Below are 26,705 nucleotides of genomic sequence, written 5' to 3'. Positions count from 1 at the left end.
ATACAGAGCCATCCAAGAGCCCCTGGCACACACAGCCCCTCCTGTCCCTGTCGGATGGGTGGAGATGGTTGGTGGGCAGTGAGTCCCAGACTGCAGGTGAGACCAGCAGGACCAGCGGAGCAGGAGGGCAGACATGGCAGATCCACCTCCTCAGCAGCTGCCCAGAGCAGGATGCTCCTGTGCTCACTGCCACCTCCCAAAAACTCCTATCCCACCCATGCCAGGAAGAGGGGACTCACCTCATGCCATCTGCTGCCTCAAGAAGAGCTGCTCCCAAAGGATGTCCTCAGCCTTCCCCAAGGGCACGGCCCATCCACGCCACAGCTGCTCCCAAGCACTTCCCAATCCAGACTGGACACCACCTGGAATGCTCCCTTTAGAAAAACAAACAACTAATTAATGAAAATAGATTACAGGCAAAAAAGGGAAAAAGAAATTACAAGAAAAAAGGTAAAATATCTTAACTCTGTCAGGGGTTTGCAAAAGACCCCAACCCCTGCCTGCTCGGGGAAAAACCAGCCCATGGGTGAGAGAAGCCCATGCTTTCTCCCTTCCCCCCTGCACTGCCCCCCAAAATAATGATGATCCCAAAGCAGACAAGGGGAGTGGAGCAGGCCAAGGCCTTCCCTGCCTGCGCAGCAAAGCAGCCGTGCCCAGGTTCTGCAGTCCCACCTCTGCTCCTGCCATGGGAGGGGTTTGTTTGTGTCGCCTGCCCCAGGTCCACACTGGGTGCTCTCAGTGAATTTAGAGGCTTTTCCCAGTAGGCAGTTCTCTGGGTCAGAGCTGTTCAGCTGTCAGGGGAATGCAAACACCAGGCTCTGGAGCTTTGTGTCCTAAGACCTTCAGTGTGTGAGCAGTCCCCGGTGCTGTTCTCTTTGGATCCTGACTCTGGGTGACTGAAGGCTTTGGATGGTGTCTAGAGCTGCGGATGCTGGCAGCAGGGTGTGTGCTGGTAAATCGATGAGTTGAAGTTGTGGGCAGCAAGAGCTTTCTCAGCTGGCAGTTCTCTCCATGAGCTCTGTTTTTGCCAGGTGTTTTCAAGCTGGTGGCCTGACTCTGGGAGAGCACAAAGCTTTCTTAGGGCGAAGGAATTGTGTTGCTCTTTGGGTGTGGTGCAAAGAAGGTTTTGCACTTGGAAGAGGAAGACTGGGGAAACCTTTGTCCCGAGAGCAGGGACGTTTCTAGCTTGGCTCTGTCTAGGTTTCCAGCTGTGGCGGTGCATTTTGTTCTTTTGCGAGTCGGCAGCGCTATCGTGTGGTTGTTTTGATGAGCTCTGACAGTGCCCAGGAAAAAGCCAAGCGCTTTTCTGGCCCAGCCCCATTCGTGCGGGGGCAGTTTGTGCGAGGGCTCCGCTGCAGACCCTGGCTCTTGGAGACTGACACAGGGTTATCCCGCATCCAGCGGCAAAGAAGGATGAATCGTTTTCACTGATGGCTTTGCAGTTTAGAGGCTGCAAAAGAAAAGGCAATTCTGGCACAGCATCTTCCTTTAGAATCTTTTCTGTGTGATCAGCGTGTAGCACACACCCACTGAACTGTGTCGAACGCCCCGGAGATAATGCACTTTCTGCCAAGCTCTGTGTTCCTTCTTACCCTCTCACTCATGCAGATCCCAAACCCTCTTCAAAACATCCAGCATTCCTTCCAAAGCAAAACAGAGAAGGCAAACTGTGTAGCTAATGGTACTGTAGAGTGTGTAAAAAAACTTGCTAAGTCCTAGACCTTTGAGGTAAGATCAATTTGGAATTCCTGTAACGCAGGACTAGTGCAACACAGAAAAAGGGGAGCATATAAGGAAGAGAATTAATAGATGTGAACATCTTGGGTTGTTTCCATTTTCATTTCATGTCTGGAAAGCCACGTTTGGCTTTTCCAAGAATCTTCTCCACAGTGATGTTTGCTCTTTTCAGGACCCTTTCCTAGCTTGAACTCCTGTCACAAGATGTGCCCCCAAATTGCAGCTTCTCTTGGCTTTCCACACTGTGCATGCTGCACGACCCTTGCAGCAAACCAGGACAAAGGCTTTGAGAACTTGACAACTTGTCCTTTATTTTCCTGGTGGACTAGAGGGTAACGTTTTCATTGTTACTGCTCTATGCTAAGAAAACATGAAGTAGTACCGGGAATTGTTAGGGTTCAGTTCAGAGAATCTCCAGAGCCTGCAGTCAGAAGTGGAGAGTTGTGTGATAATTATTCAGACCTCTCAGTGGACACCTTGCAGGTGATGTGGAATGGTCTGATGGAAGAGATTTGTTTCTGAGTTCAGTGTAGATGATTCCACATCTCATGCATTGGTGCATCAATCAAGAGTACAACCAGTTCATTCGAAGCACCAGAACAAGCTGGACCTCTCCAGTAGGCGACTGCAAGAATTTGAAAAGGAGAAAAGCAGGAAATTACTTAGTTAAAGAAGGGTATTTTTTTCCCTTAATAATTACTAACGCATTCCCTTTGCTTTTGACCTTCTTAACGAGGCCATTTGCATCACAGATTGACCACGAAGTGAGATCGGCGGGCTTATGTAACTGCGTGAAAGATGACCCGTTCCTCTGCAGGGACACTCGGGTGGAAACAGGAGCCCTGAGCGTTCTCTGGGGAAGCATCACGAGAGGTGGAATTTGTACCGCGCTGGGAGAGGAGGAGGAGGAGAAGCATGGGCGCTGTGTGGCAGCAGCAGGAAGCCGCTGGGGCCGCAGGACATTCCCTCTGCGCCGCTGCCCCGGGTCCGGGCGTGTCCCGGGGACTCCGGACCTGGCCCCGGATGCGCTGAGCTCCGACACTGCCGGAGCTCACCCGGCTGGTGCCAGCTTCCCGCTGGGACTCGGCAGCACTGCGCTCTCGCTGTGGTCACCAGCGGTGGAAGGTACCTCCGGACATCTCCGTTTCCTGCTGCTGGGAAGAAGCAATGAAGCGACCCGGGAAGTTTTGGTTTCTCTTTCCCCTGATGGATTTTTTAATTTCGTTCCACACTACGGGGGCAATTTCTGTGACGGCCTCTGTCAGTTTATTCTATTTCAACAGCACCAGCAACAGGACGGTGTTTGAGCGCTGTGAGTGTGGCCTGTACGGCTTTAATTCTCCTCTCCTTAGTGCTCAGGGGGTGGTGGGCATTCCGGTATCGGCCGATCCTTACGCCTGCGACAAAAATACTGACTTCACCGTCATGAAAGCACCGTGGATAGCCCTGATTGAAAGAGGCAACTGCACTTTTGCTGAGAAAATCCAGGTGGCAACCAGAAGAGGTGCAACAGCAGCCGTGATCTACAACTCCCAAGGGAAAGGCAACAACACCCTCCTGATGGCGCATCCAGGTGAGTGAAAGGATGCGGGCACCCGATCTTTTCTGTCTCTGGAGTTTGCTTAGGGCAGCACAGGCAGGCTCTGAGGAATCGGGGGTGTTTGTGGGGAATTTTTGCTCTGATCAAGAAGTTCAATTAGAAAAATAACGTGTTATGCAATTTGAGTCTTGACTCGTGCTTAGTCAGCAAGACCTTGCTGTTACCTTCTGTGCTTGGTACAGCGCAGGCAAAGGGCTGAGTGTCTGAAGTTAATCCTGGCTTTTTACCTGTACAAGTTGCAAATCAATTTAGACTGTGATGCAGAGCAACCCTTAGTGTCTGTTTTGAAGGCACCAGTGTGTTTTTTGAGGTGAGAGGACACAAATGAACCTATAGATGTCTGCAGCATAGGTGTGCTTTGCAGATTGCAAGATGGATATTTTTTTTTCTTCCTGGTTTGTTTGTTTTTTTTTTTCCTGGGAGCCAGGAAGTTCTCAGTGTGAGATATGTGGCTTCAAACAGGTACAACTGGCATGTGGGTTTTAAAACCTTTCAGCTCTGCTGGGGATTCCCGGCTGCCTGACCCACTCCTCGCTGGCCCAGAGGAGTCGCTGACCAGGCCGGGATGCACAGGAGCTGCTGGCCCCTTGCCAGACCGAGCAGGGCCGGTGGAGCTTCTCCTCGATCAACAGCCTTCCTTGAATCACCAGTCCTTCTCAGGGCTGCTCTCAGTCCGTTCTTCACCCGGCCTGTGTTTGTGCTTTTCAATCATACGAGGTACTGTCATGCACGCACGTGTAAGAGACTGTGGCTAAGCCCTATGCTCAAAATCCCTGGATCTGTAGAGAATTTTGTATTCTGGGAAGGTTCCAGCCTTTGACTCTGGTTCAGTTTTGTCTGAGTTAAAATGCTGGAGCTGAACATCCCCAAAGTTTTGTAGGCATTTGAGTCTGAGCAGATTGGCTTCTGTTGAATGCATAAAGCTTGGCTGTATTTTCAGAGGTGTGCTAAGTTTTTCCCTGCCCCTACATGAAACAGGTTTCAAAACAAAACCACGTTTCTCTGATTGCTTACGGATTTACTTCTCATTATAGCTGGAGCTGTTACTCTTGAAATAAGTTGTCTACTTAGATGTGGAATGGGAAAATGAAGGTGTGTTTAGGTCACGACAAAAGTGTTCACTTAGTAAGCGACACTGATATTGAGCAAATTGCTTTATCTGCTCTTCATTAATTGCTCTGCACGCTGCTATTGCAGCAGCACAACCAAACCAATCTCCCTGTGGTACTGAGCTGCCCAAACCCACAGCTGCTCTGCTGGCGGGGTGGATCCTGGTGGAGGGGTTGGTTTGGGCTTCTGGCCTCAGCCTGTAGTGGCCAGAGGTGATGAACGCTGAGGTTTTTAATGCCTGTTAACACTGTGGAGTTGATTTGGGCTGTAAAGCAGGCTGGGTTTCCATGCTCAGATGCTGTTTCTCCCGATGCCCTGCACACAGCTCAGACAGAAAAGTAAAAGACTTTCCTGTAGGTAGCTTTTCAGCAGCAAAATGCCGCTTCTGATGTCAGTGCCTGAAGGTCTTCAAATGTTGTTTTCCAGTTCGCACAGGCTGATGACAGAGCTCCTCTTCTCGTGCTGGGGAGGGTCCACTCCCGGTGGGGTTCCCGCGGTGGTTCGCGGTGCGATACGCGGTGCGATGCGATGCGCGGTGCGGTGCGATACGCGGTGCCATGCGATGCGCGGTGGCTCGCGGTGCGATGCGCGGTGCGATGCGATGCGCGGTGGTTCGCGGTGCGATGCGCGGTGGTGCCATGCGATGCGCGGTGGTTCGCGGCGCGGTGCGCGGTGCCGGGGGCGTGTCGCGGCGGGGGCGGCCCCGCTCCTCCCCCGGCGGCCGCGGCGGCGCCTTTAGGCGTGTGGCGCCGGGGCCGGGCCGTGCTGGGATGCCGTCGGGGGCCGCGCTGCTGGCGCTGGCCGCGTTGCTTTGCGCCGTTCCGCCGCCCGGTCCCCGCGGGGCGGCGGCGGCGGTAGCGGCGTGGACCGCCTGGCTGAACGTGTCGTGGGAGAGCGGCGCGGACCGCAACCGGAGCGGCTGGGAGGCGGGCGAGAGCGGCCTGTACGGGCTGGACTCGCCGCTGCAGCCGGCCGAGGGGCTGCTGGTGCTGCCCGACAGCCCCGACGCTTTCAATGCCTGCAGCGCTCTCACCAACTTCAGCGGGGCCCCCCCGGCCGGCGGCTCCCCGGGCTGGCTCGCCCTCATCCAGCGCGGCGGCGGCTGCTCCTTCGCCGACAAGATCCGCCTGGCCGCCGAGCGCGGCGCCGCCGCCGCCGTCATCTACAACTACCGCGGCACCGGCAACGAGGTGCTGCCCATGTCCCACCACGGTGAGCGCCGGGGAACGGGCCGGGCTCGCCAACGGAGGGGTCCCCGCGCAGGGAGCGGCCCCTCGCCTCCCTCTCCTCGGCCGGGCCGTGCGGGAACGGGGCACGGCCGCGCATCCGCGGCTTCTCGGTGACAGCCGGGAATGTCGCTGCCTCTCCTGCACTGCTGGAGTTTCTGCCCGGACTGGCCAGTGCTGTTTCGGGCGCTGATGATGTTGTTTTTTTGTTTTGTTGGGTTTTTTTTTCTCTGATTAATGAGTAGCCGTGTCCGAAATGTGCGGCTGCTGCCGGGGCTGGGGACGAGTGGGCGCTTGCCGAGCCGGGCCCTGGCGGTGGGTGTGCGGGAGCGACGATCAGCGCTTGGTTTGGGCTTCTGGCCTCAGCCTGTAGTCACCCGGGGTTATGGACGCTGAGGTTTTTAACTGTGGAGTTAACACTGTGGAGTTGATTTGGGCTGTAAAGCAGGCTGGGTTTCCATGCTCAGACGCTGTTTCTCCCTATGCCCTGCACACTAAACAGCTCAGACAGAAAAGTAAAAGACTTTCCTGTAGGTAGCTTTTCAGCGGCAAAATGCCGCTTCTAATGCCAGTGCCTGAAGGTCTTCAAATGTTGTTTTCCAGTTTGCACAGGCTGATGACAGAGCTCCTCTTCCCTTGCTATAGAAAGTCTCCTACTTAGTGGAAGGTTTTTCCTGACCTGCCCATCTTTCAAATGGAGAATGAGATTTGGCTGTGTTTTAGGCTAATGTTATCTGAGAAACAGGCAACATTCAGACATTTCAGCCTTCAGACTTAGGCTGAAAGTGGTGTAAATGCCTTCTGGTGACAGTCCAAGTGGCTGCCCTGTGTGTGACAGGGTGAGTGGCTTTGGTGGCTCTGTCCAGCTGTTGGACAGGCATGCACCCTCCTGGGTGTGTTGGAATTCTGTGAAGTGACAGTGCTTTGGGAGCCCCATCTTCTGGAGAGAAACTGAACAATGAAAATTAATACTGTGTGGTTTGAAAAATAATTATATCCCTGCAGCAACCCTCTTAGAAGGGGTGGAGAGGATTTCTGTTAGCAGTGGAGGCCAGTGTTCTGGGGAGACAAGGAAACAGTAGCTGCCTCTGGAGCTTTGCCGCCTTTAGTGAGCTTGCAATCTTAAAGAGCTCTAGGACTGTTGGTGCTCTGCTTTAAGAATTCAAAACATACAGTCTGGATAGGCTCTGGCCTTTCTGAGGCAAGGCCTTCTTATGTAATCAAATAATCAGCTGACAAATGCTATTGAGATCTGACTATTGCTGGGCGAGTTCCTCCTGCTGAACTGACAGAGCGTGCCTGCCCTGAGCCCTGTTCACCGTGTGCCTCCTTATTCCTGCAGCTCTTGGAGGAGCTCCCTTGGCACTGCTGGCCTGGGTAGGTCACTGCTGAACCTGTTCTCGGGAGGAAGGACCATGTGCTCCTGCCTCTCCTCCATCCTGGCTGCTGGGAGATGTTCAGCGTCTTAACCTTGCGGGAGCTGCCTCCCCAGACGAGCAGTGGGTTCTTGGCAGGGTTTGCTCCAAGAGGAGCTCTCTCCTTTCCTGTGCTGTCCTTAAGGTTTTTCTGCCGAGGCATTTACATCAGATTGGCTCTAGCTGTCCTGATTATCCTGCATGATGGGATGGATACTCGAGGGCATGTTGAAACTTCTCAGCTGAACTGTAGGCAAATAGGACAGGGACTCCTTGGAGAAGACAGCTTCTGTCAAACCACTTATTTAATCTGCCTGACTCCTCCTTGCCATGTCATAGCACAATCACTAAGCTAAGCTTGGGCTAAGCTTGTTGCTGCTGTTGCTCTTATTGCTTGTCCTTTTTTTAGTCCCTCACTTTCTTTCCTGTTCCACCCTCCCTTTTCTTTTTCTCTGGACTTGAGTTCTTTTTCTGTCAGTCTGCAAGTCCCCGTTCTTGGCTCTTCCCACAGCGATGCTCTTCCTTCTCCCCACAGGGCTTTGGTGACACTGTCACGAAAGTGACCCCTGGTTGTGCTCGGGCCACCCCTGCCTCGTGTCCCTGCTGGGGCCAGGGCTCTGGTCAAACTTGACAAACCTTGCACACTTTGAGCACGGCACGGCCAAGACGGAGCGAACCACAGCTCATCAGCCTCATTCGGTTTGCCAGGCGCAGGATATTCCCTGTGTGAAGCTGATGAGCTCAGCACACAGCCCTACCCCTCAAACTTAGGAGGTGAGGGCTGGTCATGCTGCCCTTTGCTGTGCTGTGGGATGGCTCCCCTGTCCTGGCCTCACTGGTGGCACTGGGTGCTCTGACTCTCCTGGAGCCAGTGGGGAAGGTGGCCGTGCTCATTAAAGGATGGCCTTTGTGCAAAGACAGCTCCTGCCGTGTCTGTGAGGGCTGTAGCTGTGCTAGCCCTGACTTTGCAGTCTGGTTTCCTGTTTGGCTTCATTTCTGCTCTGACTGGGCCCATATGCCATCAAGTGAAACCAAAAAAGGCCAAACACTTCCTCCAAGCTGAGGCAGTGGGCAGTAGCAGGAGGGGGAATTGAGCCAGCAGTACTGAGCACTCTCACCTGTGGTGCATGAAGCTGCCACCTGCCTGGCAGAGAAGGAAGATCCCTGTGGGTGGGATCCGATAAAGTGTATGGCACAAGACGCTTTTCTTCAAAGAACTTTGGCAGTTCTTTGATGGAACTTTGAAGTTTGGTAGAACTTTGAAGCACAGCACAAAGTTACTGACAGCAGCTTGTCTAAAAGTGTAGTATGCCTTTTTCTGGGGAGTTCAAACTTGGCTTTTGAAGCAACTTTTTTGTTTAGAGATTTAAATGGGTCTGTATTTGCAGCAGTGTTTGGACTAGTCATCCTGCTTCCACAGACTTTTTTCCTTAGAATCATCATGTTTAGTCTGATGAATCCTTTATTGCCTCAGTGCTCCATATAAGCTTTTGGTGTGCCAGCTTTAAAAAAAAATGAAACAAAAGCAAACCACTCTGGCAATTAAAAGAACAGAATGCAGTGAGTAACCAAATCAGATATGATCAATCCTGCCTAATCATCTTTAACGTGTAGAATGTTGTGAATTTAATGGAGTCCAAAGTAAAATTTGCTTTGTGGTTTATAAGCACAAACCCATATCAATTAGCAAACTTGAGTTTTAACTGTGCACATTTTGAGATGGTACCGCTCTGTGTCAGGGTGAGCAGGGTTTCAAAGTACAGTTCTGTGTGCTCATAATTGCACCTCTCTGTAATCTCTATTGACCTTCTGAAAAAAAGACATTTGATTGGAGAAAACCAGCAGCATGTGGGGAAAAAGCGCAGGGCAAGAGTTGGTTTGTATTAAAGGTGGACCTTGCTTTAAGGTAGAACCAGGCTGTTCGGTGGCTTTGGCTTGAGGGCATGGTGGTGCCCGTGGGAAGCATTCTTTGGTGTTCAGTATTTCCTTGCCGCTGGTGAAGGAGGATTCTCTGCAGGTCAGAGAGCAGCTGTGATAATTTTCTTTGGTTTCTCTCTTGTGGTGTAACTCTAGACTTGAGAAGCACATCACCTGATCTGCAGAGGGCTTATTCTGGGGGTACACAGTGAAATGATTCCGGCTCAGGCAGTAACAGCGTGTCTCAGGCTAACAAGATCTGGTTCAAGTGTAAACTTGCATCATTGGGTGAAAGAGGAAGGAAAGGTTAAATATGTAGCACTTATTCTGCAGGAATTTCACTGAGGTGAAGCCTTACCTCCATATGCTTAGAGAAAACAGCGCATGGCAGAAGTGTCTAGATGTGCTCCACTGCTTTTTGTGAGGCATGATCTTCAGAAACAAGCTAAAACTTTTCCAGGGTATTAAAAGGCTGATGTGACCTGCAAAACCATTAAAGATTGAGTCAGAATTTTAATCCCAAGGTAGGCTGTGCTGAGACTTTGTAAGCTCATGTAAACAAATAGCGCACCTCTCTTTGCAGGGAGTGTGAAGTCTTGTGCTGAGGACGTGTGAGGAGGGGAATGAGGATGGAGGATCTAATTAATGACACTTCCTCTCTCATGCTTTTCCATGCCAGATGAGCCTGTGCAGATCATTAAGCCTTTCCTACAATTCTTTTTTGAGAAGGTCACCTTGCATCCATCTACTGTGCCTGGATGTTATTTGCAGTCTGTAGTGTCTGGAGTTTGTAGCTCTTTGCATCCAAGAATAGCTTTTTGATGTGTATGCGCTGCAACTTTGTCTTTATGCACTCAAACTCAGTTTGGTTCTCCTGGTTTAGGGTAAATTACTGTCACAGCTGTAGTGACATTCAGGTAAGCAGCTGTAGCAGGTGGGTCTGGCTGGTGACCCTGATCTCCCACCCTCAGGGGATGGTGGGGTGTGACAAGTGACTGGGGCTGCCCCCAGCACTGCAGTCTGTGAGCAAGCAGGAGGGGCACTGAGAAACTGGATGAGGCTAACTGGTGCTGCTGGCAGCTTCTGATCCCTGCCCTTGCTCTTTATGACATAATTTGGGTACCTCTGTGCTATGGAAAACTGTAGAGTAGGCATCATCCATTAGACAGCCTGGAACAGGTCTGTGAAGTGCCCTTGCTCTTTGGATTTACTGGGCTGCTGAAATGTGAAAGGATGAATTAAAATCCCAAGTGACAGCTGTGGTGGCAGAGGCTTCACTGTGAGGGACATTATGTCGCTAAAACAATGACAATGCTTGTTTGCCTCCAGTCTCGAATGTGCTGGTGAGCACACAGCAGTCAGCTCAGCCCAGCTGCCCGCTGTGCCCAGGGTGACCTGTCACCTTGTCACACACAGATGCTTTCTGGCTGAGACTCTGCCCACTGACATCGTGTTACCACTGGCTTTCTCTAACTCACTTGTTCGCAGTGAACGCTTAGCTGCCACCGGCGTGTGGTGAGCTCGTTCTCATTCAGAGAGGGTGAGCAGTGTATTTACTGGTTCAGAACTGCTCAAAACTGTTCAGTAAACTCACCAAAGAATTTTTCTTTAGGAATTTTGCTGGCTGTTTTTCCAGGAGGCTTTAGATGCTGTTTGCTAGATTGAAAGGTGGTACTTTAGTCTTGCAGGTGACCAAAGAGCAAGTGAAGAGAGCTGTCCTACAAGATCTCATTCATTTCTGTGCCATTGCAAAATGTTACTATCCTGGCTGCTGTTTTAGAGGATGATTCCATGTTATAAACCTTCTAAGGTTTAGGGGATGCGAGCATTTATGTAAGACACTAAGGCTCAGAAGAAGGGAAGGGGAGAAAAAAAGTGTTGGTAGAAAAAAACTATTGGATTCACTTGACAAATAATACTTTTTAAACTAAATATGCTAAGTGTGCTGAAAGCCTTGTGCTTTTAGGAGGAAGAGATCAGACATTGTGCCATATGTCGAGTAAAGCAAGCTGAAAGTAGATTTAATTAAGCTTAGGTAATAGTGTAAGGAAAAAGGCAGTTTAGATCATAAGGGGCTGCAGCTTTAAATAACTGCAAAATAACCTGAATGCAAATTATTTTTTTTATCTTGGTGCCAGGTAATGTTTGAGGTGCAGAACATACAAGCAGGGGAAGAAGGAACAAGCCTACCGACATCAGCTTATCCAGGCTTATATTGCTCCTGAACCACGAGTTCAATCACCCTCCCCTCTTGCAAAGGGGAGAGCTTATCTCAGGGCAATAAAGGCGTTTCCTCTGACAGTGTCTGGGATGGAGGCTGGTTGTGGGGATGGGCACATTCCTGATGAGATTTTGCCTTGTGCATGTACATGACAGCAATCAGCACTTTATTTTTTTAAACCTTGTGCCATGGATGAGAGCAGAGCAGGCCTGCAGGGCCTGGTTTCACAGTGTCTGAGGCCAGGGAGAGCCCTCGTGTCCCTGGAGTGGGGGCTGCTGAGATTTGGTGGCTTTTATGTGCAGTGCTGGCCTGTCATCTGAGGTGAATTACGTAAGGTTGGTAATACCAGCTCAGTCTGTGTACTGTGTTAGTTTATTTTTCCTCCTACTGTAACAGATAACAGCAAGCTTGTACCAGCCTGTTTGATAACCACCAGAAATCCCGTTTCTTACTCCTCAAGTACAGTGAGATAAGCAGTGTTCAAGACATTGTATTTTATTTTTTTTTAAACATGAAAGATAGGTTATCAGATACTCCTCTTATGTGCCTGAGGAGCCAGGTGTGCCAAACTGGTACGAAATGGAGTGTGAACTGGCAGTGTCTTTTGTGTTAAAGAACAGGAGGTAGCTTGATCTCCTGATGCCTTTTTATACTGATGGTGGGGTTGGAGGGGTGCCAGGGGAATACCTCTAGCTCCTTTGACTGAGGCATAAGGCACAACTATTACTGATCTGTGCTGCAAGCACCATGTCTAATAGATAAAAACAGTGATCTGTTTACTTCTGCCCTTGTTGTGCCAGTGTCAGAGCCACAGCTGGCCACTCGCATGTGTTCATCTAAAGCAGAGCTGAAACTGCAACAGAAATCTCCGAGGTTGAGAAGGGCCAGTGAGGATTAAAGCTGTCATCTGATGACATCCTTGTGAACTGTGCAGTCTGAAACTTAAATGGAATATGTTTCTTTCTTTAAGAGTAAACCTTGTTCACAGTGGATGGCTTAGTAGCTGCAATGGTTTTGCAGGCTGATGATGACATTTCATTAATAGGAATCGCCGTGCTGTGTCTTGTGCGTAACCACAAAATAGATTGACTGTGAGACCTGCAGAAATACAGGTGAATAGGGTAGAGAAACCTTTTCTGCTTTTTTTTTTTTTTTTTTTTTTTTTTGGCAGGCTTTTTGTTTTCTCATTGTTGCACCCTGTTCTTTCACACTTTCTTCCATACTTATGAAAGCAAGTCTCAGCTTCTGACTTCTTTGCTTGCTGCTAACACCTGACTCCAGCTCATTTTATATATGATGTATAACCACTGGTTCATCCTAAAGAGTAGTTGCAGTCTGGGGGGCTTTTTTTTTTTCCCCCCCTCTTCTCTGTGTGATGTCCTTGTCTTTACAAGGAGCTTTCTGAATAAAAGATGAGTTTTGTCCCACTGAGGAAAGTTGCTTGCTGTGTTGGATCACAAGCATTATGTGAACAAGCTGGAAAACTAATAAAGGCTTTCTCTAATGACAGCCTTTGTGGTTTAACACTAATTCTAGGGGTTTTTTTGGTGGCTGAAAGTTGAATAACTTTCAGCAGAAGGAAATAACTTGAGTAACTCAGCAGATGGAAAAACAATTGGTCTTCCCATTAAACAGTGTTTGGCCAGGGGGTTAGCTAAAAATAGCATTTTGTAACAGGTTTTATTCTTCCCCCATGCAATGTCTGTTATGAATGTTGTGCAGTTGATGGTTTAATGCAGTGAGGTTTCTGATTAGCTGGTCTCAAATCTGCTTTTCTTGTATTTAGTTTAGAGAGAGAGCAGTGATAATTTACTCATCACCCTTTCTCCGCCCCCCCTTTTTTTTTTCCTCCCCTCTTGAGAGCCTCTCTGTTATATTGGGACTTTCTAATGCTTCTACAAATGGTATCAAGTGTCCTCAAGCCCTTGCATGTCACTGAAAGGAAACCAGTTTGCTCTGGTCTGTGCTTGGTGACGGGAATTGCTTGAAATTTCTTCCTACCAGGAACACCTTGCTTCCTTTGCCTTGTTGTGGTGTTCAGCTAAGCCAATAAAACCTGTTGTTAAAATCAGGATGGCATTTGGCATCTTGGCCCCAACTGTTTAAAAGTGGAGCACACCTCCCTTCGTATTTGCTTCCCTCCAAATCTGCAGTAGAAACTCACAAAAACACCTAAATTCACTGTGTAATTTCCCTCAATCATTTCTCAATTGCTGCTGAAAATACACAAGTGAAGGGTGATCTATGTCTTTGATTGCTCAGTGTCTGGGGAAGTACTCAAAAGTACTGTCAAATTTAGAAAAGAGGTGTTAAGAAGTAGCAGTGGAGCAGGGAGGGAGTTGGATCCATTACAGGAAGCAATCCCTATACAGATATCACAATCCACTGTGACCTTACTCTGTAGAGGATTTATTTTTAACTTCTTGTAGTTCAAAGGCACATTAAAATGTAAATCGCCAAAGTGTCGTGTCTAAAATAAGACAGTGTGTGTCCTATGCAGGAGTGGGGAATGCTGTGGAAAGGAATGAATTCCAAACATGGTTTATTTACCTATGCTGCTCATAGGTAATGGGATGTACTTTCAGCTGGACAAACACAGAGTGAGGACACTTGTTCCTTCAGTTCATACTGAATCTATAAATACTATCTAGAAACTTCCCACAGCCATTTCTTCAGCATTTGGAGCAGGACATCCAAGACAATGCCTCTGATATGACAACTGTGAACTGAGCATGGCTTCCCCTTCTCTGCAGGTGCTGAAAAGATCGTTGCTATTATGATTGGCAACCTGAAAGGCATGGAGATCCTGCGCCTGATACAGAGCGGCATGAAAGTCACCATGGCCATCGAAGTGGGCAAAAAGCGCAGTCTCTCCATGAATATCTTCACCATCCTCTTCATCTCTGTGTCATTTTTCATTGTGGCAGCAGCAACCATGGGCTGCTATGTCTCTTACTCTGCTCGGAGACTCATTATGGCCAGGGCCCAGTCCAGGGAGAAGGTGAGTTTGTGCCGTTGTGTTTTTATACCCCCATCCCTCCATGGTGCGGACCTTGAGGTTTGTAAGTTTTGGTTAAGTACCAAAGTGACTGAATTTGTTTGTTTGATCTTTAAAATGCTAAGGATACATATTTGCTTAAAGCTTAAGCTTGACTATCTTTTTTTTAGCTTTTTCTGTGTTGGGGCTTTTATAGTTCTAATATAATTCATGTTTCACATTCGCTTGAAAAATTTGGCTTCACAAAATGCTTTGACATGCCAAGCTCGACTGTCCTGGTAGACTATTCAACATAAAGCTTCTTCTGCAACCTCTCTCCATCCCCTGGAGGGGTATTCTGCTGTACTTGCCAAAATCAGTGCTAAAGGTGACTTTGCCATTGATGCATTTAATGAGGAGCAATTAAACTGGTGCCCATGCAAAACTTAAAATACGGTTTCAAGTAAATTATTAACAGTGCAGCCAGTTGGGTCCTGTCTAATATGCTTGGCCTGACAGTAGATGTGTAGATGAGATACCGTACAAGGGAGTACATTCCTAGAAAGTTTAGTTTTCAGTTATAACAAGTAGGGGTGACAGTTCTAGCCATGTGGGAGAAGTAATTATATTGCTGCATTCCTGCTCTGTTGATGTTGCCAGGTTTGCTGCTCGGACTTTGGGGGGGGCCTCAGTAAACAGCAGTATGTGGCTGCTGCTCTGTGGCAAGGGCAACATAATTTCAAAGTTAACCATAAGGAACATATATTGATGTCTTCAGCAGAACTTCACAAACTTCTAAGAAAACCTCAGTAGTTTCTAAACAAACCTGCATCAGTATGTCCCAAAACTCTGTTTCATATTATCTCCAAATAGTATGGTCATGCTTACTTGGCTTGTTTTGGTAACATGTGGGTTTAAAAAGTGTTGCCTGCTTGCAGTAGGCACCTGGGTGAGTATTAGTGAGGGAATAGAAGGATGTCTGTGTCTGACCGTGACTGCTTTGTGTCGCAGCGGCGGCTGAGGGCCAGGGCTAAGAAGGCCATTGAACAGATGCAGCTGCGCACCCTGAAGGAAGGGGACAAGGTAGGACTGACCCTGTGACCTCCCTGCATTACAGCACAGCCTTTGCCTGGAACCCGGGGAGTTCCCTGCTACTGGAGCGGGATGCAGAACTCTCTCTGAGCCTGTAACTCCTGGTGTAGCAGAGACTGGGTCCTTTTCCAGGCCTCAGGATTTATATTCATATAAATCAGTTTATTTTGTTAGCTGCTTGCTCGTAGTCTTGCTGATGTGAGAGGACCTGATTTGCTGCCATGGATGCTTAAACATAAACTAGAATCTAATCAGCTTCCCTGGCTCTTCTTGTAACTAAAACTGGAGGCAGCAGTTTCTAAACCTCTACACTAGAGCCTCCAGTAATCCAATAACAATTTCCGCTGGAATTCTAAACCATGGGTTTAAACTTTCAATGCTGCTTTTCAAGTGTCAGCTTGACTGTGAGTAATCCACGCCGTGTGTTTATATAGGATTGTATTTGGGAGCATCATGGATGACTCTAGCTGGACCCCTTCATCTGCAGGAAATCTGACTGGGGTTCAGAGGAAGCTTTCAAAGTGTGTTAAAGCTGTAAATTCATTTCACTGTTTTAGGAGACTGGTCCAGATGGAGATTCCTGTGTTGTGTGCTTTGAGCAGTACAAGCCAAATGATGTAATGCGTGTTCTGACTTGCAAGTAAGTTGTCTTCCAAACTGCCCCTTTATCCAAAATTCTGCCGTGTTTGTTAACGAGCTTAGTACAGTGAGAATTCTTGAATATCTATCAGAACAATATTTTGAACAACAGAATACCCATTTGTAGTGTGCCCCAATGGCCTGTGCTCATCATTCCCCTGTGAGTGGATTGACACAACTTGGCAGACCACGGTGTCCCAGTAGAGAAGCTCTGTGTTTTTTAAGGACTTTTTAAGGATTTCTTCCTTTGCAACTGTATAAGAATGTTACCACTAACTTGCAGGTAATTGGCAAATGTTACTGCTTCTTGTCCTTTAAATTACTGTTTACTAAGAGGGTTGGGTTTCTGTTAAGTTTATTAAAGCATGCTGGCTTTTGTAGTTTAGAAGAAAGCATTTCTATTCTTGTATGCATCCTCTGAAACAGAGACCAAAGTAGAGCTATAGCAGTTTGTTTTTCTAAATTCTCTTCTGTTGTATCTCACTGCTGTGCTGCTGTGGAAGCCCAGTAGCAAAGCACTAAGGCTTTAATGTGATTGCTCTTAAAGTGAGCGATGAAGCTGCCTCTGGGCTCAAGGAAACTTGTTCTGTGGGATTTCCCCCTGTGCTTGCTGACTGGAACTGCTTTGGCCAAGCTTCTAAAATCAGAGGGCTGTCATGTGAACTGCCCAATCTGTGCAAAGGAAAAAGTGTCATAACCCTTAGGGAGGGTTACAAAAAGCACTTGGAAACATTCTGATGTAGGAAAATGAAGTTCTGAAGAATAGAAGAATGGGCAGCTGCTGTTGTGTGCTGAGCAGTGCTGCCAAACACTGGCAAATCTCAGCTGGAGTTACCTGTGCACCAGTTTTGCCAAGGTTTTCTCTGCTCCCAAGCAGTAGGACCTCTAAGCTGTTTTGGTACTACAGAGTTGGTCTTCCAAGGTGTTATCAACTGACTCCCTTGATCTAATGCTTAATACTTAAAAAAACACACAAAACTGAATAACCTTTCAGGCATGTATGTTAATGATTTATCCAGTTGTCTTGCCATGTTTATGCTTGTGGGTAATTTTGTTTAGTAATGGACTAAGTACCATGAGTACAGAAACTTGTAGACAGGCTCCAGACACTTTTCCTGATAGGAGACCTGACTTCTCATTATTTCCTTATAAACCCTGCTAATCTTGGTATGAATCTGCAAACAAAGCATGACTTATTTGGGTAAGAGTGGAGTAGCATCTTTTGACTGTGTTCTTTCTGCACAATTTGTTGCATTTGCTATGAGACTGCTTTTATGTACATTTGTGATGTTTCATTCCTCTGTGGCCCAAACATAGCTCTCAGAGGCATGCTAGCTTAAAATGACTACATGGACTTGATAATCTTCACAAGTGGTGATATGTGCCAGTATCAACCATATTAAATTCTCCCTCATGTGCTTTATGAATGGATATTTACTGCATGTTCTTGCAGTAAATTTGATTTTGGTGGTTGACCTCAACACTGAGACCCTACTTGCTGAAAGCATTTAACTGTACCTGTGAAAGAGCCAGTCAGAGGAATGTTCTGTGAGTCACATTGGTGGTATCTGAGTCCCTGGGGTGTGAGTGTTTGCTGAGGGCATTCTTGTCCAGAGAGTCAAACTGAAGGCATTTATAGTTGCAGAGGTTCACAAGTCCAATATTAAGTTCAAGGACTTAAAATAGGCGTCAAGGCAGCTTCATGTTTTATTCTAAACATGACTTCGATGCAGCTGGAAGGAAGTGCTGATTTTGTGAGCTGAATTGGAGAATCCTTGGATCCTGCTGGAGTGTGGGCTGCTGAGTGCTGGATGTGGTGATCTCTGCACTTACCTCATAATAGACTTGATTAATACTGAGCAGTGCTTGTTTGCCTTGCTGTTTCTATTCAGGCTGAGGGAACAGGCAGATTACAGGATTCCAAGTCATCCTCCTAATTCTGTGGCCTAATTTAAACCCATTGTGGAACTGAGTGTCTTAATAGAAGCACACATTTGCATCTGCAATGGCTGAGCTATATTTACTTCCTTGAGTGTACAGCCTGCCAACTATCCACTTGGAGTACACAGTGTTTGCACAGACACAGTAGATGGGTGGGAGTAGAGTTTATCTTGAGGACATAACACTGTGAGATGATTTGCCTATGCAGTTACAACAGTAACAAATGCTATTTAGTCATCTGCATGACAGAAGTTAACCTTAAAGCTAAGGCTGAGATATCAATAGTTGTATCATTTAAATTATCATCTGGGAATGTATTGTACACAGTTTTGGAAAAACAACTTTAGACTGTTTAGGTGTAGCAGAAATGATAATGCTGAATTCGAGCAAGTTGTTATCGGGATACTAGTAAGCACAAACCAGCTACAGGTTGAAACATTGACTTTCCATGACTTTCAGCTGTAACTTGTGGCAAAATAAGGTCATCCATTCTAGAAGGAATAAATTCTTGGTGTTACAAAAGGGTCCCTCCTAGCTGGCACATGAGCAGTGTTCCTGGTATGAAACCTAACCTGTTGGCTACCTTCTTCCACCAGCCATGTCTTCCACAAGACCTGTATTGACCCCTGGCTTCTGGAGCACGGGACGTGTCCTCTGTGCAAATGTGACATCCTCAAAGTGCTGGGTGTTGAGGTAAGCCAGCAGCCTGTCATGGTGGCAGCTGCCAGTCACAGTGTCACGCTGGTGTGACCACATCTGGAGCTTTTTCATGCTGCCTCTGGAGTGCAGGTGATAAGCACAGGTGTTGCCATGTCTGTGGCCAGAGGCTATAGGGATAATTCCCTTTTAAGGAAGCCTGCAGCTGACCTGGTGTGAGCTGGTATCACCTAAAGGCTTGGGCAGAATGTCAGCCAAAGCTGACTCATGCCTGACGGAAGAATTGCTCTTAACTCTCGTGCCCACAGCTAAGGGTGTTTCTCAGATCTGCAGACTTTGACAACTCATGCTGTCCCTGAAATCAGCTTCTTTTCAGTACCTGAAGCCTTTGAAAAGTGAATGTGTCAGCATGTACGATGTTTCTGGGACTGCATGATTTCCTAGGATACATCAAGAGTTTCTGATGTGTTCTGTAATTGCTTATTGTTGCAAGTGCCAGAGGGAGATGCTGTTGCCAGTGCCTGATGCTGCCTGGACCCGCTAAAATGTAAGCCAGAGTTTGCCTGGGGGAGGCAGATCTGCACTGAGTGGAAGGATTCTTTTCCTGGTAGTGGGCAAACAATGCAGAAGCGGTGTGTCAACTTCCCACTCAATTAGGCAATAACTGGTTTTCACCTCTGATGCTGGAGGTTAACAGCAGAGCTTTTATTCCATTTAATGCTTTTCCCTCTGTGTAAAAGTGCTCCAGACTCAGTCCTTGCAGGCATTGTCCTCCCAGAAAGATCCACCCTCCTGCCAAGTTGCAATTTAACCATTTTCTCTTTTTTTCTCAAAGATGGATGTCGAACCACGGTCTGAGCCTGTGCAAGCCCCAGGATCCAGTGGCCAAAGACCTTTATCTGCTGTCACTATAGTTAATGAAGAGGACAATCTTAGTGAAACAGCATCATCTGGATATGATTCTGTACAGGGACCAGATGAATCTGCTCAGGAGGCACATGCACCACCAGAAAGTACGTCTCCTGTTTCACCTGCCTCCTAGATCATTTGTGCTTGGCTGCTTAGGCTGTGAACTGGGGGAGTTGCCTTCATAGCATCTCACAGGGTTTGAATACTTTGTTTTTCAGGGCTATTTTACTCCTCCCTTTTGTTTTAGCCCTTAGCTCTGGAACTTGGTCTTTGTTTTCAAATGAAACACAACCTTAATGTGAATTAAAAGCCAAAGTCTGTGAAAGAATAGTTCAAAGTCAGAGGCTTACTACTTCAAGAGCAAGGAGATTTTTCCAAAGATGTCCCTTATCCCTTTGTCTCTTTGGACATTTCGTTTGATGAGTGAGTGTTGCTTTGCTACTAGATCTGTCTGGTTTAAGTAGTTACTTACAGAAAGCTTTTGGGGAGTCAATCTTGCTCTAGCTTAGATGGTGCAAGATAAAGAAGACAGATACTTCAATTGAATTTCAGATTTGCAAAGGCTGAGTCATTCTTCAACACTTTAGAGCATGTTAATTTGGAAAGAATATCAGATTTTCCAAATACTTGATCTTTTTGAACAAAAGCAAACAAATCAAAAATGTCTCTTTAGTGTTCAGCTTTACCAACACTACTCAGTGTTGCAGTTGACTTTTAAAAAGGTTGCAGATAAACAAATTAAAGTAACTATCCCCTGAATTGTGCATGGCCTTTAGGAAGGGGATACTTTATTTCCCATGGGAAGCCTAGCTGATGGGAAAATTTGGGATTTGCTGCCTGTCTCCTGCAGGACATGTTGCTGCAGCAAGTGGCATGTGTTTGGGAGGGCCCTGTTGAAGCACCCCAGTAGAGAAGAGGACACTTCCTAAGAGCTAAACATCAGAAGTTGAAATTGCATCTCTCTAAGAAACTCAAGGCATGCTGGGTTAGTTACGTGGGTCATTCTCGTGTGTTCTCACTTGGAGTGGGAAGGACACACAGGGACATCAGCCAGACAAGGTCAGTCTGTAGGGAGAAGGCTTTCCTCTCCAAATCAGCACGGCCCCTCTCAGTTTATCCTGAGCCTGGTCTCTAGTAGTTGTTCTTGATGCCTGCCTTCAGCAGCCTAAAGATGCAAGACCTGCTAATATCCTCCTGTCTGGATTTTGTAGCCTTCTGTGGCTTAAGTACACAACTTCAGCTTGCTCAGCACTACTGAGCTGAGCAGGCTTCTCCAGGAAGGACAGGCAGTGGCAAGAATGGGCTCCCAGGCTAACGAGGGGCAGCAGGAGACAGGTAGCTGGAGCGTCCTTGGATTTCCATCTCTGGAGGAAAAGTGCAGTTGAGGTTTGTGTGGTTTGTTTAAGGTGGTAACGTTGGCTGCGGCAACTTCTTAACTTGTCTTGACTTGGTTTTTCTTCTGTACAGATGACAATGTACATCCTGTAAGTGATGAACCCCAGCCCTCCACTGTGACTGTCCTTTCACACGGTGACAACCCAGGCTTTGAGGGAGATGAAACACAAGTTTGTGAAGGCAGGATTGTTTGTGAAGTTACCTTCTAAGAACATGCCCAGCCACATGGTGTAAGCCTTCTGCAAGGAGCTGCCTACTGCCATTCCATATAAACCAAAAGTTGCAAGACTGTTGCAGAAAATACTGCACTGGAAATGCTAAGATAAATAGACTTGTCCAAATCATAATTGTATGGCTTGCCTTTCTTAAAACTGTATTTCCCACAGGAGTCTTAACACTCTTCAGATAAAGCTGTCTTAAATATAAAGAAAACCAGCAGAATTTAACTCAAAAATTCCATCTTCAGCAGAGCTTCTCTACTGTGTTTGAGTTGTTTAAGTGAGAAGATTTTTTTTTATGTCATAGTTGTCTCCACTGGGAATTATTTTGAGTCGGGTTTTTTTGTTGTTTATTATTTTCATTCAACTGGATTTTCATTGTAAACAAATTTATTTTGATCTGTTCCAATACTTATTTATGAGACAGTTTTGTTTAAAGAAACATGGTATTGAATGTTTCAGTGCACTAATTTGATTGGAGAAAGTGCAAACTAATGCTTGTCAAACTGGATTTTTGTCCCACAGTGTCTTTGGTTCTCTCATAACCGACTGATTCTCTACCTCTCAACTCCAACCTGCCAACCACACATTCCTAAAGGGAAAGAAAAGAGAGCTGCAAGCTGACAGGCCAAATCTGACTTACTGTAAAGGGAACAACTGCAGGAACTTTTCAAACCTTGTTAATGTTAGTCTGAAAGTTCCTCAAGTGATTTGGGGAGCTGTAACCATCTCTAGCACCAGCAATATGCCAGAGTCCTGGCTATGTGGGAGTCTGGGATGACTTCAGGAAAGACTCAGCTGAAGATGAAAAGATAGATTCTTACAAAAGGATCTGCTGTGTTTTGTTCAGAAATGATCCAGCCTCTGAAAAATGCTGGACTGTTGCTGTACATTGTCTTGCTCAAGTGCACAAGCTGCAGGGAGAGCCGATGTCCTGTGAGTGTAACAGAGTTGGAGAAGCTGTCCTCTGTGTGGAGTTGAGATGGGGTCAAGTAGGAACACTGGGTGCCTCAATAGTAAGTGAACTGGCCTTGTCCAGTGAAGGTAACTAAGGATGTCTTATAAATGCACTTTATTTTTTTACCTCTGCATCTTTGACTAGTTTCTATTGTCTAGCAGGATTTTTGTCTTAGAGCCTCCAATAAATAAATTAAGGAACTGGGGGGGGGGGGGAAGCAATGCATTTTCTTAGCTATAGGACAAATGAAATGGTTGTAAATATTTCATAATTTGTATTGAATTTGGATATGTAAATGTAAATAAAACTCTATTTTTGATGATCCTGACTGACATAAAATATTACTAGCTCTTATGGAAGCAGATGCTGAATTTTCCCAGTCCCACAACCTCGAAGCACATCCTTCTTTTGAGAGGCTAAAAAGTTGCTCAAAGTAATTGGAATAAAGAGTGCTAATCATGTGCAGGATGCTGCTGTTACATGGATTGAAATTGTGTTGAGATGCTGAAACCTAGCAGCTGTACTCGATGTTAAAGAAAAATCCAAGCACTTTGGGATGTGTTCAATGAGCTGCTGAATAGTGCTTGTAAGGCATGTTCAGCACAGGGCAGTCTGCCAGACCAGAGTGGCTGCATCTCACTTTTCCTCTGTCAGATTGCTCACCATCTCTTCCTCACTCCAAAGTCTATGCTTGCTTTGAGGGAAAAATATTTTAAAAAATATTACTTGTCCTTTGTTCTGTACTCTTCTATGATTTACAGCTCTCCTGGCTGCTTTGGGAGCAGTTAAGCCTTGTATTTCTTTTTAGCTCAGTTCCAAGTCTAGTCTAGAAAATATCAGTTGGTTCTGAGCTCCAGTTGTACAGCTGACTATAATCAGACTCCACTCTGAAGCTGTCGTTTGCTGTGATTGCCTTTTATTCTACCTCTGAAGTGCAGAGCAGTGAAAGGAACAGCCAAGCAGGAAATATACAGCCCCTGATCACTTCATTCAATTTCCATATGACAAAGCTGGTATAAATTTACGGTGGTGTGTAAGCTCCAGTGTAGTAGAATCTTACTAAGATATAGTCTCATGAAATCATTTGCCAGTTTTGTGTTCAACAGGAGCAAAATTTGATGTTCAAGGAAAAAAAGGGAAGGGATTCAGATCAATTCAATACCATGAAAGGTGCTTTTTGGGTTGCTTTGTTTGTAGAATTAAGGCTTTACATTTACTGCCTTTTAAGAGCAACAAACCTCTCTTTTCCACAATGCTTGTATTTACTTGTATTTTTTGTGAATGCACAGCCCTTTCTCAAGGAATGCACTGGAGAATTTGGGGAGGGGGATGCAGAAGCTTCCATTGATGAACCTGTGCTACTCTAGGATCAGATGATGTGTATGTGATCTCTCCAGGCAGGGGCTTGCTTGCTCAAGGCACTTATGCTAATTTTCAGGAAGATACTTATTTCAGAGGGATTCTTACATCAAATGTGACCCACTGCTAAAGGAACACATGCAGGTAAGTACCTGAGAAGTATTGGAGTTACTGCTAGGCAGAACTTCATCGTTCTCCAGTTTTGCAGCTTAACTTACAAGTCTGGCATGTTCTTACCTGTGCAGATTTGTTTGTAACTCATAGCTGTACAAGGGATTTGGTTTAAAAATTAGAGTGTAAATTTCGTGGACACCATCTTGATACTAAATTTGGGTCTGTTGCTGTCAGACTGCCTTAAAAAAATTTCAAAGAACCACTCTCACTTTTTTGTATTTCCAAGTTTCCGTAGGTAGCAGCTGTCTTTACCAGCCCTACTTAGGGGACTGTGCAGCAAAATGTTCACTTATTTTTAGTTGTGCCATGGGCTAGAATGTCTCTGGGTCATGTAATATGTATGTTTATGTGTGTGTGTGTGTGTGTGTGCATGACAGACTCTCTCCTCTAAGCAAGAAGCCAATAGGAGCGTGCCTGGGGCTAGGGTTGTTCCTGAAAAGCAATAAAAAGCTGCTGTTATTGTGTAATAGTTTGGGGGTTTTCCATAGATACACTAATGCTCATGTGTAAAATAATGGAAATAAAGAGCCCACAAGTGGTACAGTTGCTAAAATGTCTGTATGTTGACTCTGTTAATATTCCCGCTGAGTCACACAGACATGTCAAATCTTCTGTCCCCAAAGAGCAAACTGAACAGGCTCTGGCATCACATCCAAGTGTTTGCTCACTCCCTCAGGGAAAGGGAGGGAGCTACCCCTCTCCCTCAGGAATGCTCTGATCTAGACACTTCAGTCAAACACTTGTGTGCTCTCAAAGGGGGACTGGGAAAGTTTTTTATCCCTGCAGGAGAGGAAGCCTCGTTGCCTGGTGCTGGATTACTGTGCTCTCTTGTAAAAATCAGGCTTTAAAACAGCAGGGCTTCATTTTAAATTTCAAAATCAAAATGAAATCAAATTGCAGCGTTCATGCCGTGTGAACTGAAAATTGTGTAATGCTCCTAGAGCAGCGCTGCACTGGCTGTTCAACTGTTGGTTATACAGAGTGAAGCCAACATTTATTTATATAGCTGTTTATTTATGTAATCTTGACATGGTTATTTGAGGGAAGTAATTTAGAGTTTCTAGAATAAGCCTTGAATAAGTGAAAGAAGAATTTTGCAGCACTAAGTGGATCTGTGTTGCTGTAAAATGCATTGATTACACTGTAGCATGGTTGTGCACTGATTAAGAAGGTTTTCAAGTGGCTACAAATAAATTCCTCATACCCATAGAGGAGTACTCTTTGCATCTGAACGGTATTTGATTAAGAACCCAGTGCCAAAGGGAACTGGAAAAGAGAAAGACATTCAAGACCTTGAAACATGGAGAGAAATAGAAAACAGACATTTTCCAAGCAGTAGCATTTTACTGTTAAATATTTATCTAATTAGCAAAGTTTGAATGTAACAGAAGCAAGTACCATGGTGTCCTAACATGTCCAGTGTGTGTGTGAGTCACCAAACAGGCAAACTGGGTAGGAAATGCCAAGGGCATCTCTCCTTAAAATTAGCATCAGAATTAGAAGATCTCTGTTAGGTCCTTAATTTCCTGTATCCAGGGGCTTGTCTAATTGGGAAAATTAAATGGTAAACACTCTCTCTGGGAATGCTCTTAGAGGAGCAGGATCCATGCAGGAACCACTCCATCAGTTCAGCTGCTAAATCCCCAGCAATGTCTGCTACTCCTAGCTTCAGTATTAAAGACTGAAACCACATGAAGAGCTGTGTGCCAGGGTATCAGGGGCTCTCATTAATGCAATTTAATTACTTAAAATACCATGTGCTGGTTAATGGTTTTTATTTTATCTTTCCTTTCTAGTAAAGGTAGGCCACCAGAAATTTGTTGCCTCCTCTTCTGTTATAAAAAAAAGTAAAATAATTGTATTAAGTTAAATCTATATTCAGTCCCCAAAGCTCTTCAATTCTATTGCTGTGGTGCAATGAGAGATCGTAAGAAAAGAAAAAAAAAGTTATGCCAGTGCAATTCGCCCAGTTTTGAAGCTTCCTGTGAGTTAAATGTGATTGCACACTTGGGTCTGCTTGCACACCGGTCCTTTGGGTGGGTGGTTATGCAGCTGGAAGTGGATGGGCACTGCCAAATAATTTCTGTGACTGCTTGGCAAAACCATGCTGTGTCTGTGCTCACAAATAGGCCAGTGCTAGCAGCAGCATTTTTGGTAGTGAAGTACTATTGAAAAGCATGAAGGAAGGCAGGATAAAGCAAAAGTGCCAAGGTTGTGACGTTCGGTTAGTGCATAATGTGCTTTTTTTTTTTTTTTTTTTAGAGCTTAAAGTAGAGGCTGAGTTTAAACAGCTGTCTGCTGACTTTTTTGTATCACACACAATCAATAAAACATTATCCTTTAAAATCTCAGGAATGTCAATTATGCTGGAAATAAAATGCTAAGGAAAATGCATGAAGTTCCTGGGAAACAGGGAGACTTACCCCATTTGTAGTGAATGACAGATTCTGTTAGGAACAGGAGTGAACCTTGCAGGAGGTGGGAAAAGATGGCAACTCTGGGAAGTCCTCGGCACCAGAGTGGAGCAGAGCAGGCACTGGGGCGTCCAGCCCTCGGAAGCTTTTGTTGGTGTTTCTGTCAGTTTCTCTCTGCGCCCCAGCACCCTGCAGTGCCAGGCCGGGCGCTAGCAAACACACCTGCGCGCCAAACATCGTCTCTAGTGACGTTTGTCTGTCCCGTGGGCTGAAAATGGAGCCAGGTGTGGCCAGAACCGAAAACGGGACTTGTGCCGTGGGCACAGCGGCCACAGCAGCTTCTACCCCGCCTAGGGCAGGGCAGGTGCAGCGATGAAGAGCCGCTCGCCGGGGCGCACAAAGCCGGGACTGGAACCCCCGGACGCCGCTCTGGGGTACACAAAGCTGGGATTCGGCACGTCCGATCCGGAACACAGCCAAGCCGGGACTCGGCACCCCGCTCCGGGCGGGGCACAGCAAGGCCGGGACTCCGCACCCCGCTCCCGGACAGGCCGCCGGGGCTGTGAGGGCAGCTCCGCACCGCCACGCGTCCCGGGGCGCGGGGCCCGAAGGGCGCTGTAGTCCCGAGGCAGGGGAGCGCACAGCCGACGGGAGTTGTAGTCCTATTACCGCAGGGCACAGTGACCCCTTGGAGGGAAGGACTACAGCTCCCAGCATGCCGTGGGAGCCCTCCCTGCCCAGCCTGG

General features: G+C 46.6%; 1 protein-coding gene and 1 long non-coding RNA gene across 2 annotated transcripts; one reads left to right on the top strand and one right to left on the bottom strand.

Moving 5' to 3' along the window:
• Positions 1–247: 247 nt before the first annotated feature.
• On the bottom strand, positions 248–26,281 carry LOC120762178 (uncharacterized). Its single transcript, XR_005703856.2, has 3 exons — positions 25,969–26,281; positions 9,364–9,487; positions 248–374 (listed from the first exon to the last, which is right to left on the bottom strand). It is a non-coding gene; the product is annotated as an uncharacterized LOC120762178 (long non-coding RNA).
• Positions 5,218–23,995, top strand: RNF128 (ring finger protein 128). Its single transcript, XM_040084297.2, has 7 exons — positions 5,218–5,659; positions 13,980–14,227; positions 15,215–15,286; positions 15,853–15,935; positions 18,472–18,568; positions 19,368–19,545; positions 20,909–23,995. Exons 1-7 carry the CDS (start codon positions 5,218–5,220, stop codon positions 21,043–21,045), a joined length of 1,257 nt encoding a protein of 418 aa, XP_039940231.1. The 3' UTR covers positions 21,046–23,995.
• Positions 26,282–26,705: the final 424 nt, after the last annotated feature.

This window comes from Hirundo rustica, chromosome 21 (assembly GCF_015227805.2).
Source record: "Hirundo rustica isolate bHirRus1 chromosome 21, bHirRus1.pri.v3, whole genome shotgun sequence".
Classification (NCBI taxonomy): Eukaryota; Metazoa; Chordata; class Aves; order Passeriformes; family Hirundinidae; genus Hirundo; species Hirundo rustica.
Note: the sequence above shows the minus strand (reverse complement) of the source record. Positions and strands in the feature narration are given on the sequence as shown.

Excerpts from the sequence above, each read along its gene's own strand:
- RNF128 (XM_040084297.2), top strand. The coding sequence starts at position 5,218 with ATGCCGTCGGGGGCCGCGCTGCTGGCGCTGGCCGCGTTGCTTTGCGCC. Across the intron at positions 14,228-15,214 it reads GGGCCCAGTCCAGGGAGAAG|CGGCGGCTGAGGGCCAGGGC; the intron begins GTGAGTTTGTGC and ends TTTGTGTCGCAG. Across the intron at positions 18,569-19,367 it reads TCAAAGTGCTGGGTGTTGAG|ATGGATGTCGAACCACGGTC; the intron begins GTAAGCCAGCAG and ends TTTTTCTCAAAG.